General features: G+C 36.8%; 1 protein-coding gene across 1 annotated transcript in view; it reads right to left on the bottom strand.

Annotated features, from left to right (window-relative positions):
- Positions 1-16065, bottom strand: part of OPRM1 (opioid receptor mu 1) — a 520850-nt gene extending 504785 nt beyond the window's left edge. The window contains exon 1 of the mRNA XM_044060082.1: positions 15505-16065. Within this exon, the coding sequence (XP_043916017.1) occupies positions 15505-15767 (263 nt within the window). The 5' untranslated portion in view covers positions 15768-16065. The remainder of the gene's footprint in view (positions 1-15504) is intronic.
- Between the last annotated feature and the right edge of the window lie 522 nt (positions 16066-16587).

Raw genomic sequence — 16587 nt, 5'->3', positions numbered from 1 at the left:
ATACTGAATGACTTGCCTTATTTTTGTGGATATATTTCCCCCATAACTTCTAGCATAAAACCTTGCCAAGCCATAACACAATCAAGGCTGCAGAATGTAACAAATTAACACAGCCATATTCATACACTGCAACTTTATAAGGAATGTATTAGAGCTTTCACGTATCATATGTAGTTAGTAACTGCTATCACTGTAAATGTACTTATTTCCTTCTTCAAAACACACAAAGACACTCAAAAATATGTGCGTGTGCACATCCGCATTCACACACATGCACACATATACTCTCAACTTGCATACTTATTTGGATGCTCCAAATCAAAGAATGATTACTTTTGCTCATGCATACAATGCATTCTGATGTGGAAAGAAATATTGCTTATTTCTGCTGGAATGAAAAATGCCTCAGTTCCTATGAATGAAGCAGTGACCTTGTGTTCCTCAAGCAGCTGTTTTCACTTACAGGATTGGACAGAGTGCCTCACAGCCCTTCTCCACTGTATGACTCATATCTGACTACCCACATCAACCTGTGGTATCTATACTGTAACACAGAGAATGTATGGCCTGTTTCTATGTTTATTTACTAACCCCACCCCCTTCTCTGCAAGTATGCACACTGGTTGTGTGAATGTATCACTGTGTTACATATGAACACTGTGGGCTTCTATACTATGCCATAATATAAAAGTGGATCTCCTATGTGACATATGACTGTATTTAAGATAATTGTGACAGAGCTATGCACTCTAGCATTTAATGCTCAGCTTTGCATTGTATTCTATTATTGCTGTTGTCTAATACATTTTTTAATGATGGAACTTTTCTCCTGCAGTAGTTTAATGTAAATGGCTATGCCCATTCAGACTAATTGGCATGCCCAAATGTATTAAATGAACAGTAAATATGGATAAAGAATAAACCTGTAAACCACTTGACTGTGTAATACTTGCTTTGTTGTATTCCCCCTGTCTTTGAAAGTATGACTAGTGTGATTAATTTAATTTAATGTACACACACAAGGGATTTAAATAAGGGACAGGACTGTCAACGTTCAATCACTTTATGAGCCAGCCACCACTGTACTGTCTGCCTAGATGGTTGAATAACATATATTATGTGGGTTTTATTCTCCCCACCAGGTAGATGGATTGCTGACACTGCAGTGAAGCATAAAGGGGGTGCTGCACCCCTGAGTGTGTCATCCCTCAGATGAGACATTAAAATCAAGGTCTATGAGTAGGGGAAGTTCACATATATAGATACAATTTTTACAACTGACAGCACCAGAACTACTGAAACTGAAGGAGAGAGGTCATTCAGTGAGTCGGACTTGTTTCAACAAGAAGAGGCAGAATTTGGGGACATTAGAAGTAGAGCAAGTTGTGCAGAACAAAATACGCAAAACCTAGTGTTTAATCTTTCAACTGCAACCTTATCTGTTCAACAGTTAAAGGTATTGAATTATGGACTTAATTTTATACCGTCAGGTTATTTCAACTTGATAGATGTGTTAAATGATCTATGATTATTTGTAAGAAATTTATCTTTAAAGCTATGTTATGGTAACAATACTGGGAGTATGATAGATTTTAAAAAACCTAGCACTTATGTACCGGCTCACTCCCCTTTAGTCGAAACATTTTATAAACTGTGTCAAGATGATGTCTATGAGTATTTTTCAAGCAAAAGAAATCATGGTTTTAATAATCTAAGTAGAGCAGAATTTTCTGCTTTAATGGAGCTAATGTCATGTGATACACTATGTTTCAGGCCAGCTGATAAGGGAGGAGGAATAGTGGTCTTTGGCACTGTCTATTACACTGATGTTATGTTGAATATGCTTAGTGATACCGCCACTTACTTGCCACTTACTGAATTACAAGCACAAAGGCTAATAGTAGAAGTGCAACAATGTATTGAAGATTTGTTAATGGAGGGCACCATTGGTAAACAGCTCTATGAATACTTTTTAGTAGAGCATCATATGGTACCATATATCCACGGACTTCCAAAGCTGCAGAAGAATTCCACCACCCCACCCATGCAACCCAATGTATCTGGCAGAGGGAGGGCTACAGAAACACTCTCCATATATGTGGAGAAAAAACTTTGTCCTGTACTTGATAAAGTAGAACATGTTTTAAAGGACACTAGACAATTTTTGCAAAGGCTAAATGAATGGAAGTTAAAGGAATTTACTAATGATGTGTTACTAGTCACTATGGATGTGAGGTCACTTTTTACATGTATCCCTAATGATATAGGGGTAGAGTTTGTTAGACTTTTTTTGACACAGCATAGTACATATAACACCAATAAGGTTCATTTGGTTTGTTCCCTGTTAGAGATTATATTGGAACATAACCTGTGTATGTTTGAAAGCTCCTTTTATTTACAATGAATGGGTGTAGCTATGGGCATGGTCTGTGACAAGAGCTACGCCCATATGGTTATGACCCAGTGGGAGTCTGATTTTGTGTTTAATGAAAATAATATTTTTTCTACGTTGATTCTCTATTATGGTCGTTTTGTGGACGACGTGTTTTTTATTTGGGAGAATGATTAATTATTCTTCCTTATGTGAGTTTGTTGAATATCTCAACAGTAGCACTAGTTTTTTTTTTATTTACATTTAGCTCGTCTAATGAAAAGATTTCCTTCTTGGATGTACAAATCTTCATAGCCCTTGATGGTATTGAGACACAGATTTATACTAAATCTTGTAAGACTAACAACATTTCACATGCCAAGAGCATGCATCCGAAATCTGTGAAAAGAAATGTGCTAAAAGGGCAATTTTATAGATCTGCCCGGATGCATATAAAGGATAGTTGTATGTATGAATCTTTTGAAGAAATTTCAAATAATTTTAAAGAAAAAGGCTATCCACAGGATGATATATCTGAGGCACAAGATGAGGTTGTCTCATTGGGTCTATATTATATCATTGAACGCTTAAAAAAGCGAATGCTGATTGATCGACCTAATTTAAGCGAAAGCTTACAATCTCGAACTGTCAGATCAGCGATTTTTTTCCCAGGGAAAAAAATTGCTGATCCAAAACATACACACAACACAAGCACACCAAATAAACAGAAATCCACACACATACACCTAAAATCTGATACCTAACCCTACACTAAACTATGCACACACCACTAACTACCCACTTACCTTAACCCAAACCCTAACCCTAAGGTCCGTCACTATCGCACACTCACCTCACTCGCTCCCTAACCCTAACTCACTTAAATCCGCCCTAACCCTCATATCCACTCAATCACACACACACCTAACCCGAGCCCTAACCCTAACTCACCTAAATCACCCTAACACTCACATCCACACAATCGCACACTTACCTGAATCCGACCAGTAACTTTCCACCATAACACTGAAAATATCAAAACAACAGAAACGGACAACCGAATTCTTTCCCTAGGAAAAAATTCGAGTTTCTGCTGCTTCAGTATTTTGCAGTTTCGCAAAAACAAGTTCGATCAATCAGCATTCGCTTTTTTAAGCGTTCGAGGATATAATATAGACCCGTTTCATTTAGGGACACTCGATCAAAACCCTACCTGAATTCAGATGTGGGCCCTGTCAATAATAAGACTGGGGATTTGTTAGGTAAGGCAAGAATGTGCCTCACTTTCTCTAATGATTCTTCTGCTATATGCAATATTATTAAAAAACACTGGAATGAACATTTAGGGAATGCCATTGTAGGGCCTTTTCCTTGTCGTAAATGTACCATGTGTTTTTATGTAAGTAATGATGATATGTATGTACTCCCTGTGACTGGACATGTCTATGAGCTGAAGGTATATGCTGATTGCAATACAATGAATGTTGTGTATTTAGCTTCTGGTGAGCTCTGCAGAATATGTGTGCAAAACTAATAGGTGTTTGAGAGATCGGATACGTGAGCATCTTTATAGTATCCGGAGAAAAGATAGTAAAAATGCCCTTGCAAAACATGTTACCCTGATGGGAAATCATCATTTTAAATTTTCAGTATTGGAGATTTGTCAGCCTAATATTAGAGGTGGTGATATAACAACTAAGACTGAATGTCAAGAGGTAAAATGGATGTTACTTTTACAAGCTACAGGTGTTAAGGGGTTAAATGAGTTCATCCCCTTAAACCTATTTTAAAGTCACGTGATTTGCAGTATTAATTGCTTGTATTATTTAAATTGTAACTGCTATTTTTATGTAGATCTGAAGAAGTACTCTGTTATGTATGAAAGGGCTAATCTTTTATTTTATTTTATGTATTGAATCAGTGTGTTTTATTGGATTTATTAAATTTTCTTGCACTACTGCAGTTTGGTTTTCTTTGACAAAATATTTTTTCCGACAACCGGAGTTTGCTCCTTTACTTTGTTTTATTTTGCACATATATAGACACACACACACACACACACACACACACACACACACACACACACACACACATATATATATATATATATATATATATATATATATAAATGTCAAAACCTGAGCTGAAGCTTACGAGTGTACATGTGTTTGGAGCATACACAACACAGTTCTCTGTAGGACTGAGAAAAGTAAAGAGGTGGCTCAGACATTCTGCATCTGACACAATTTGCCTGAATGTGTACAGACCAAGTGAAATAAATTAGTCTTTTCTAATGCAAATATTTTACTGAATTTACTTAGTCAGCCTAAAACATTTTTCTGTTTCATCTTACAGCTTCTGTGTCAGTGATTACCTTATCTAAAGCAAGTAACAGGGATGCCATCATGCCACATATCCATAAACCTTTTCTCTGAAAAATGCAACATGCCCTTCAATCGAAATCCTAACATGCACAGTACATGTATATCACTATATTACATTTACAAAGATGTATATACCTGTGCATGCTATATCTATAGACATTCATATATCTATAGCTATAGATACATCTATCTATATCTATCTATATATATATTTATACATATATATATATATATATATATATATATATATATATATATATATATATAATAGATATATAGACACACACACACACACACACACACACACACACACACACACACACACACACACACACACACACAAACACACACATTTATATAGGTTTACTATCAAAAGTCTGAAATTTAATTTACCTTCATTTAGATGGTCGAGGGTACAGGTGCAAAATTTGAAAATCCTGAGTTGAAATTACGTTGCCTCCAGAACCTTGAGATGCAGCTTGAATTTATGGTTTTGAACGTCGCTGTTTTCAATGGATCACACTACAGTGGGGATCATTGTAGTGTGATTTTGGACTTGGAATATATAAATTGCAGGGGGGTGTGGAGGGTGTAGCTCCCCCACCTGGGTGGCACTGAGGCATCTTGCCCCCCCTGCAAACATGTGTAAAACATCTCCGGACATTAAAGTATGTTGGGTAAGATCAATATCGACTTTACTGCGTTCAGTGGTACGAGGAAGAGCTGGATGTCATTTTCGGTTCGAGTAAGTCATTACTTGATGAAGGGATTTCCAGAATTTTGATAGTAAACCATATATATGCACACACACACACACACACACACACACACACACACACACACACACACACACACACACACACACACACACATATATCTTGCTGTGTAAGTACATATAGATAGGTTATGTGATAGTTTTAACAGCAGTTGACGTTTCTACTGGAACTTAAACTGTCTATGATGTCCCTTATGATGACCACATAAGGGGTATGATTGGAAGTGCTATTTGCAAATATGATATTTTATAATATAATATTATTTTAGCTAAACATTCTTATGGGAAAGAGATTAAGTCTTAGAGTGCTCACTTAGAAGAAAATTTGCAGTTTTCATAACAACAATAATGTTGGCTAACAAGACAAACAGTACTTAGTTTGTACTAGCCAAGAAGACTGTAAGCATGATACTTAATCCGACTCAAAAACTTCCAAACTAGCTAATACAGGAAGCTGTACAGAAAATCTGGTCTTTCTACTGAAATGGCTGTTTGTGTACCCTTTCAAATTATGTGGAAAGCATTTACTTGACCGGTATATTTCAACAGTAGATTGCCTACCCTTTCTTCAGCTGTAGGAAAACTTTTGATAGGCAAAACTGTGAATTATCAAACTTGTTAGGTTATTTGAAATGTTAATATGTAAAACCTTGGTTAGTACTACAAAATCATCTTGTTAAGGTTCTTCCCATAAATGGATAAAATACTAGTTACCCTCACATTCATATATTCACATCTGCTGGGTGCATACTGCAATACCTATAGCATTAAGTCCATATTCCAACTTAGTTTTAAAATCTGCAACATTTGGTACAAGGTAACAGATCACTGGACAGCCCGCAGTGCCCTTCTCAGGAACCAGCTTGGAGTTAGTACTGATGTTTTATTCCTGGTGAGAAAAGGACCAGAGTGAGATGAATTCCTAGCTGCTTATTACCACTGTGAGACCAAAACTAGCAGTTACAGGAATTAGTCAGTAGGTGAATCACTGCTGAATTCAGGTCTCCTTCTATTTTATTCTTGTTTTAATTCACCAAGTTAAGTAGTTCGTAATTTACCAAATTGCTCACTGTTCCCTGCTGGCACAGGTTCGCAGTCTTTCTACCCATCTGTTTCCAGCAAGCTTGTACTAGGGACAATGAGGAAGTGTAGAGACATACTTCATACTTACTGCCAATATACCTCATACTTGCAATGATACAATATCTGAGAGGTGCATATACTTACTCATTTTGGAGGCTAACCTCTCAGTGCCACATATGCCATTAAGTATCACAACACTCAACATAATCCATGTATGGTAAGGGTTATAAAGAAATCACTGACTGTGTAAGCCTCATACTGATTTGGCAAGTCTAAGTCACATAATGCCAACCCACAAATGCACCTTCTTCCAGCCCTGATAGGACTTACTTTGGCTCTAAACACACACAGGTGTCCAGGTAGCCACATGTGGCAATGTACTAGAAATAGGTAAATCTACACTCAGACAGACTCATGATCCACTCACCAATCTGAGCAAAGCTAGGGCCATTGTCAACTCTCTCTCCAGTACCAACGTTCATGATGTGGCCAGAACTTTTAGTTCCCTACAACACAAATACAAGCACAACCTTATAGCTCCTAATATCAGGGTGAATGGCCTTTCATACTACATCCTAGTGGAGGTGCAGAGAGACATGGCTCACCTCTCCATGCATGTGCCCAAGACAGGAAAGACACTTTTCTTGAGCAGTATCTTGCTATGTCTGCAATTTATACCACAGTTAAAAAACAAAATAATAGACTTCAGCAATGGGCTCCAAAATACAATAAAAGGATGAAGTATACAATATATAAAATAAACAAAATAAAATAAACAAAGGAGACAAAAGAGAGAAATAAGATATAACAGGTTACAAATTTGATGAATAAAAATTATAAGCATAATTATGTTACATACAACAAATCTTCAATTGAGATATAACTTCATACATGTTATATTACATAAGAAATTGGGGTAAGATGTTTAAGCCATAACATAATGAAGGTGCTTGCATGTAGAAAAATTAGCAGTAGAGCAATAATTTACAAGCAAAAGGAAGAGGTATCTTATATAAATCATTTCCAAGGTTGCACAGTAGTGGAGAAAAAGGCAAACTCCACTGCTGGCAAAGTTAGTTGTGGCAAATACCATTTGAACATTTTATACTCCACAAAAATAAATGTGTGTTATTGTTGGAGGTGATGATTACCAGGTCAGCCTGTTTAAAAAGGGGTGGGCTGCATATCCTTCTTCAGGGATTCATAAATGAACTTAGTGATCTAGAAACCCTCAACCTTAATCAATATGGCTGTTTGAAAGTTAAATTATATATTTTTAATCTGGTAACTTTCTTTGACAATGTGCTGGATGCAGTTAACAAAAGTTCACTCTGCTCATACCTCTTAGCTGGACTTTGGTAATGTCTTTGATAGGATTCATAATACTGGCATTATTGAAAAACTTACTATTCTAAATATAAACCCCGTGTGTTGCAATCTGGCTTCTTGATCAAATGGGTGTAGTAAGAGTTGGTTATACCTTCTCATGTAAAAGACATGCCACTACTTGCATCTCTCAAGGTTCAGTCCTGTGTCCTGACCTCTTCAGCATCCACTTCTCCCAATGCCAAAGGCCTTTGACTAATTGAGTTTGCCAATGAGTATAAAATGGGTGCAATTACTGACTCCTCCACTGACACTTATATCCAAGAGAAGCTTGCTAGAGCCAGCAGTTGTTGTATTAACATCTGTCTTAAGTTTAAGGTTAAACAATGCAGCACATTTGTCTCTGGGAAGCAAATCTATCATGATTTCAAGAGGGACCTTGCTTATGTCTGACACAGTCATTAGAGATGTAGGCACCTTCATCAGCAATAAATTATGCTTTGACTATCATGTATCAATTATCAAAAAGACATCCTTCCACTTTGCCCAATTAATTACCAATTTTACATCCACCAGGACCAAGGATGTCATAATCCCTCTCCAATCTTCCCGTATCAGATCAGTCCTACACTATGATGCACCATTTGCAATATAAAACTCCAAACACTTTGCCCAGCTAGAAACACTAAAGTGCATATGATAGCCACAAGTTAGTATTTGTTAAGGAGGTAGAAGAAAAAGTTTCCATAACTACCTAGAGAATAGAACACCTCACTTTGCTCTGTCTTATACCAGCTGCTAAGTGCTGATCTCTGCCTATTGACAACTTAGCCTGACAGACTACAGACCTTGGCTTACCAGACCTCTTTTACCTCATAAATGAAAGCTATACTAAAAACAGGAACAAAAAGAAAGAAATGCCTGCAGATATCCACTAGTAGCTGTTATTAAATAAGTTTAGCAGTTTCATCCAATAGGTGAATAGTACCTTTTCAGAACATAAACCTAAAACAAATACAACTCTATTTAAAACCTTTTATCTTTTGTGGTAGTGGCATACCTGTGGTGGTTCTTAGACTAAAACCACTCACTCCAAAGACCTCACTCTTTATCACAACATAAATAAGACGTGTAGGGAGATAGGTTTCTTACCCAAACAATCCCTACCTATGGAAAAAGCTGTCCTTGCATGTCAAACAAGTAATACATTGTCTCCTTCAAGTTCTGCCTTGACCTACAAATATACTCTTGATATAAGCAGTGTAGCCCTCATTGGTCTGAGTGGTAAATGCACCCACTAACCATCTGGGTTACATGGTAAGGATCTATCTGGTCACACAGACTGTTCACCTAATAATAACCTAAGAACTCATAGGTCTATACCACATTGCATTTAACTACACCAAGTCAGCTCTAATTAAAGAACAGATGAAACTTTATCATGAAGATTCAACACATATATACTCAGACATTGTTCTGCATTCCATTTTTGATGAAAATAATTACACAAAACCTTAAAAGCTGAGTACCTTTTTCACTGTAGTTGCTTTCATGTGTTGATTTTGGCAGAGACAGTAGGTCTTCTTCTTTAAAGGAACTGTTTACTAAGTAAATTATTCCCAAACATCAGAGCATGCAAACTAACCTGTTTCAGCAGTGTTTAGCTTACTCTGAATGCTAACACTTTGCATGGTTACGATAACATGATAATTTGCCATGGTTACCATAAAATGATAGACATTTGCATACAAGGAAGTATGCCGCACAGTCAAAGGCAACAGGAACATTATTATGCTAAACTTTCGTAGTTAAGGAATGTCCTATTGAGGATAGGTCAGGGTATGTGACATCATCAATTGAATTATGAGATAAAGCAACCTTCTTGTTGTCTTTGACTTGGCATGTTTAAACTTTGATGTTATATAAGGCATCACAACTATGCTTTCTCACAATCAAAGATGACTTACTTGCCCATTAATTATCTTCCGTAGGGTATTGCTGCTGCCTATGAAACATGTGCTGTGCTTTAATGTGCAACTAGTGATATGTCTGCATTTAACATACCTACTATGCAAAACAGCATTGTGTAGTCACTGCTGTCACTCAATAACACAGTTTTGAGCCCTTTATATAATTATGCAACATTAGGCACTATAATCACATTGTCAAACAGAATGCTTGTGTAGTGTGACAGAACCTGTTGTGCACAGTTCGCTCTCAGAAATGTAATAAAGTGACTAAGTGACCAGTCAGTGCTTTAAGCTGGGATTAGAACAGCATGATGTCTTACTGTTTATCATAAAATGAATATTGTTAAGGATCACACGTTAAATTAAACATTATTTTAGAAAAATAATTATGCTAGAACTGAACTGCTTGCCAGTTATATAGTGTCACTGTGCATATTCAAATAAAGTGATTGCTTGCAAAGTGGAGGTGTTAAAAAACAATTAGAAAGTAATTATTCACTAGTTTGTGGAATATAAAAGTGACAGTTTTATTAGAGTTACAGGTATTTCAGTCTGTAGAGTTTTAACAATTATCATTATCCAGATATATATGTCAAAGGACATCTAGTAAGCTAAATGTTAAGGGTAAGGAAAAACTTTAAGGGTATGCTATGATAAAGATAAATAAACTTTACATAAATGACATGGTAAAAAATAAGCAAGACATAACCATGTCTTTCTTAGGGTTAATAAATGCTGAAGCAATTTTACTGCTGAGGTAAAAGTTTGTTGTTGTATGAAGTCAGTAAGTATGTCAAATTTTTATACAGAATAGGAGAATTTGTAGAAAAACGTAATATCTCTGTTGTAAAAACATGTCCAACATTACTTTGTGACTCATACACAACAGAGAGAAAGCGAAAGATGTATCTGGTTTGTGCTAAGCAAAATGTAAATCCCACCTTTCTGCTTTGCAAAACATCGCTGCACACGGTATTCAGTTTATGAACATGAAAAACTATAATAATAGTAACATATCATAGACCTAGAATGACTTTACTGGTTTTCCCTCAGTTTAGTTTCTCCAAGTCTTTTGGGTTTCTAACATTGTGACAACCACAGGGTATGATTAACGTTCATGAAATTAGTATTGTTTCAATCTTTGATGCTGGCCAAAAGTGCCATAATTGACTCCTTCTGTAATTCATATGAAGTTACATGTTATCTGTAGCATATTTAGATATGACTGTAAATTATTTTGTTATGATACCCATTGCTCCTACTACTTTTGGAACTGTCTGGGCGTCCTTCTTCATTATTATCCTCCTTTCTGCATGCAAATCTTGGAATTTTATGAATTTGTGTATTTCTGTATGTAATAAACTGCAATAACTGGATGTAGCAATTTCATTGATCAATGCTACTTTTGCCTTCTCATCACACATCTGGTTTTCTTGCATCTTTTTCTGAACTATTGCTAATGGGTGATCCCATGTGTTATAAATTTCATCATTGTCTATAATGCTTTATGGCTCATGTTTCCAGTGCTTCTCAGCTACTTCAATATTGTAATGTTTACACTATTCCCAGTGCAACATTATTATTCCTTTCAGTATACAGACCCTCTGCCATCTGTGTATCACACCCAGCAACAAGATGTGCAACTGTTTCTAGTTATGTTTTACAGAACCTGCATCATACCTCTTAACTATCAAGATTTTCACAGACTATCCAGATTTCTGCCTCATGTTTTTTGGTCTGTGACTCATAACATTTGTGGTTTTCTGGCAAATCATTGAGGATTGAATTCACAAAATGATAGACATCTTAGTTTTAGATTTCACATCTCTCGTATCTCTCAGAAATGCATGCTAACACAATTACTGTTATTCTAGCAACTTTTTAAGTTTATAAGACCAATATTTAAAATGTGTTCCTATTTTTGGGCTTTTGCCCCCCCCCCCATTATTTTATGCTTTGTTCAGATTTATTGCACTAAAAGTTTGAGAGGTATGACTTGTATTTGTTTATTTCTCCCACATGCTTAATGGACTTTGCAAACCAAAGTGAATGTACTCCACTGTACAGGGCTGCTAATATTAACCTTTCATCTTTTGGTCTAAATTCATCTCTCCTTTAGCATTCCTTTTCCCTATCTGTTTTTATCGTTTCATTTTTATTTTATTTTTTTTTTATCTACTGATGTTTCTAATGTTAAGTAATTAGTGTGATGGACAAAAAAGAAGAGATCAATCTACCACTAAATGGAAAATAATTCAAGGCTTGTTTACAGGTATATTTCGGGAGCATAGTGAAGAAGCTTGCAGTAGGTTGCACACCAGGAAAATAGTGCATGAAGAAAATCAGATCTGTTTTTTTTTTTGTGTTGGCAGCTTAATATCATTAGCTACTACATTAACACACAAAGTCTATTTAGCTATTAAAGGATCTTTTTTTTCTGAATTGTCAAATTATCAGTATTTGATAATCTGCCTAAGACCATTTGTATTCACGCTATTTACCTATTGTAATGAACAAATAAAGCTCTGTCTTGAAGGAAAAGTTGTTTCAAAGTCTTATAACTGAAATGGAGGCTTTAAATTACACTTTAATGATCTTTCTCAGGTTTTGTATGCATATATCCATTAGTTAGATGAGGAAAGGGTTAACAATGTTTACTCATAAGAACAGCTGCTCATCTGTACAAAATGTGACATTTTATTAAAATGCAACAGCAGAATGAAAACCTCTTGCGTTTATGCTGATGTGCTGCTTAAAGAAACAATGACTTACAGAGAATTGAATCCTGTACAGCATGTAATGTGTTGAAGGTGTCCACCCTCCCCCACACAGACAGGAAGAATAACCTGCTTGCACTATCATAATTTGTACCATAAAAGGCTGTGTTCTGAACATATAGCTGCTACTATGAACAGACAGTGAAACCATTCAGCGTAAAGAAACTTTCGACAGAATGCTGTTAGAGGTGTTAGAAGTCCTGATAATGCTGGGGGGGGGGGGGGGTGCAGATGAATGACCTGAAACAGAAATGATAGGAAATATATTGTGTTATTGAATCCCAGCACTAAATAACTAGTGGGTAACAGCTTGTTTAATGTATCAGCTGCTGAGACTTTTTTTGTTAATCCTAGTGAATCTGATGAAATGTCAAAAGAGCTTTAAATGTATTATTCTGCCTACAGATCTTTTAGATGACCTTTTACAGGGCAATGACAACAAATACTGTCACGTGTATACGTATCTGTAAAGCCAGTGGGATTTTAGCAAAAAAAGTTCTCATTTTCTGATAATTCATGAGAAATGATTCATGCTGAAGTTAACTTGGCTGCATGTGCTTGTGACAGGAGAGCAAAAAAATGACTCAGTCTCACCTAGATTTCGGATTTGGATTTTCCCAAATAAGTACATTGATGCCATTACATTTGTTTGACAAAGGAAAGATGGAGTGCACGTACACAGGATAACTGCTCAAGCGAAGATAAAAAAAAAGATGTGCAAGATGCATTCCATGTCGCAAGCTTATGAAACTTGGAAAGAATATGGATCAGTTTCATTTACATTTCAGAATTTTAACTAGGAGTTAACTCTGTGTAGCAGAGTTAACTCCTAGTTAACACTGTACAGCAGTTTTATTTACCCGCACCTAATCTTTTTTGTGTCAAATAAATTTTACTGTTCGATCACATTTAACTTGTTGCAGTGCTGTCACTACTGGCGTAATGAGTAGAGTCACAGTACAACACAAATTATATGAAACAAAGTTATCTGTACAGAGCATACAACTCTTGGCCCACCACAGTCCAAGAATACTAGTCAAAATACCAGACGTTTGCCATTATCAGTACTTAATTAAAACAATATCCAATTCCAGATTCCCTCCCATACCAGTCTATACTTGAAATGAAATAGTGTCAGTACTGCCTATGATTACAAGTTCCCACTTTGTTGCTGGTGTGGAGTGGGGGGTTGGCTTAATTGTTAAGGTACTGATTCTCACATGGGGGTAATTGGCTAGACTTAAAATGGCCTAGAATGGCAATTAGCCTAGTACTAGTCTATGAACTAGGGTTACAATTTTATCTCTTTTTAGAATGTTGTGATATTATCTCTACCCCATCTGAGATGTTGTGCACTTTCATCCACCTCCTTAGTAAACACTAACTTAAGGCTATCCCATGCACTTTCAGTCACCACTGTATTCACACCCTTCTGCTTAGGGACTTTCAACGTAACAATAACCTCTTCATGTATCCTACACTTCCATCTTCCTTGTGAATTCTGGTATTTTTCAAAATATATTAAACGTGCTTGTTAACAGCTAAGTTATTTATTTTCTGGTTGGCTTTATTTAAAGAACCAAACATTGAATATGAATATATATATATATATATAATATATATATATATAATATATATATATATATATATATATATATATATATATATATATATATATATATATATACATATATATATATATATATAAATATATATATATATATATATATAAAACACATGTGTGTGTCTGCAAATATGTTACTTATTTTGCCTGTTTGTGTATTCATTTGGTTTGACATGCCACTCTCCTGTGACATGACATGGCTAATTTAGGAAAAGCTGTACAGTTTCTCTTTTCAGGTATGCTGGAGTGTGTATTTTACATTACAGAGAAAAAAAATAAGACAAAAATATTTCTTTTAATTATTCTGTACACATTAGGATATGCAGCACATGTGTACCAGACAGTCTTCAGACTTCCAACACCATGATATTGGTGAAAACGCACTTAATTTCGGTCAGGGTTAATAAGGGGTGGGTGCATGCAGGATCTGCTCTTTATACAGTTCGGAAGCCTTTTCTCTAGATGGTGCTGTTTGCATGCACAATGTTTAAACACACATCTGCTTGCAAGCGAATACACTCAATAAATCGAAGATTTTTAACTCTACGTTTCACACCCGCTGTTTATACACCTAGGAATACAAGACTCAAACCACACACACACACACTCTAAAAAATAGTACTCTTTATTCCACCGTTAGCACTTGTGCAGCTAGTTAAGTGTGCAACCTATTTAGCTTACGTTCTTAGTTTATGGGTCTGAGGTATGCACACAAAAATACTGATGGCCGAGGATTTGGAAGAAATGTCTTTGCACTATAAGCTATGCTACTGCACTTACTTCGGGGGTGGGGGGGGGGTAAGGCGAGATATACAACCCCCCCCCCCCCCAACACACACACACACACACACACTGACACACTGACCATTCAACTACTGCTGTAATAAAAGCCTTTGCAGGAATCAGTTGCTGGCCAGTGTCACACCTCAATGGAAATTTTATTTACCAGGAAATCTCCTTATTTTGGTGCGACTATCTATTGCTGTAAAATATGTATATCGTTATTCATTTCAATCTGCCCCAAATGTTGATGGCCTCTGCAGTCTCTCTTCACCTGTTTCCCAGGGTTTCAGCACAAGGCATGCACATATCCCCCTCCCTCCCAATTACACACACGTGCAGAAACCTAGGTTTCAGCTGTCAGCAGCATGTCGCCTAACTTTGCCAACCACAGCAGGTACACCGTTCTCTTACCTGATGATGACATACATGACCAGCACATTCCCTACTAACCCTACAACACACACGATGGAGTACAGAGCTGTGATGATGATGGCGATCACGATCGAAGTTGTGTCCTTATCCGTTGCTTCTTGCTGGTTGCACAGATAAGACAAGTTGCCCTCCGCAGCAGACAGATTGCCACCACTGCCATTGCTGCCTGGGCATACTAAGTTGTTATTATAGAGAAGCGTGGAAGAATTTGCGGAAGAAAAGTTCTGCAGGTATGAAGCCATTCTTCTCAGAGGTGCGTGTCGGTAGATCCCTGGAGGCAGAAGGAGTTGTTCCAAGTCTGAGGGTTCGCTCCTGTGAATCCCTATAACTTAGACTTTTTGCAGCCTACAAGCTCACCGATTGTTAAATAGCAGTCAAGTTTCACGATGATATTTCATTATAGGCTCTATGTATGGATGCGAGATCCGACATGCATGCATAGCAGCTGTCCCTGCTCCTACCTGCAGAGCTGTTGCAGGGGACTGTGCAACAAACTGGCTAGGACGGGGTTGTGGAGGACCACTTTCTCTTTGCGTTTTCTCATTTTATGAAGCTGGAAGACGTCAGCAGTGGACCATGTGATGATGCTCTTCCCACCCCACCCCCAGCTTTCTGGTTGTCTTCTGCTAGTATAATTTGTACAGTGACATATATCTTAATCCTAGAAAAATGCAGGACTGCGAGAAAATGCCTTATTTATCACACGAATAGTCTGCAGCGTGTGCGGAACAGTGTTACGCTAGCCAAGGCACCTATTGTCATGGCCCCTTTTCTTTCAGAGATGAGCACTTCATCACCAGGGTGAAAATCTGAAGATAATGTTATACTGTCAGGAGGTGAGGCCGTGCAGTACTGAACTGAAATGGTGTGCTTAATGATGCTTAATGTCTTAAAAGAAGCACAATATAACGACGGTACTTTGGCATCCTGCTAAGTTTCATTGCATGCTTAGGAAAAAGGCAACAGAGTGGGATCACAGTGTTGGTGAATATACAAACAAAAATGAAACAAAACATACTATTCACACGGAAAAAAAACATTATCGTACAATAATTGCACAAT

Source organism: Protopterus annectens, chromosome 1.part2 (assembly GCF_019279795.1).
Source record: "Protopterus annectens isolate FY-2018-M chromosome 1.part2, PAN1.0, whole genome shotgun sequence".
NCBI classification, from domain to species: domain Eukaryota; kingdom Metazoa; phylum Chordata; order Ceratodontiformes; family Protopteridae; genus Protopterus; species Protopterus annectens.
The sequence above is the reverse complement of the archived record's forward strand: the minus strand, read 5'-3'. Positions and strand labels throughout refer to the sequence as shown.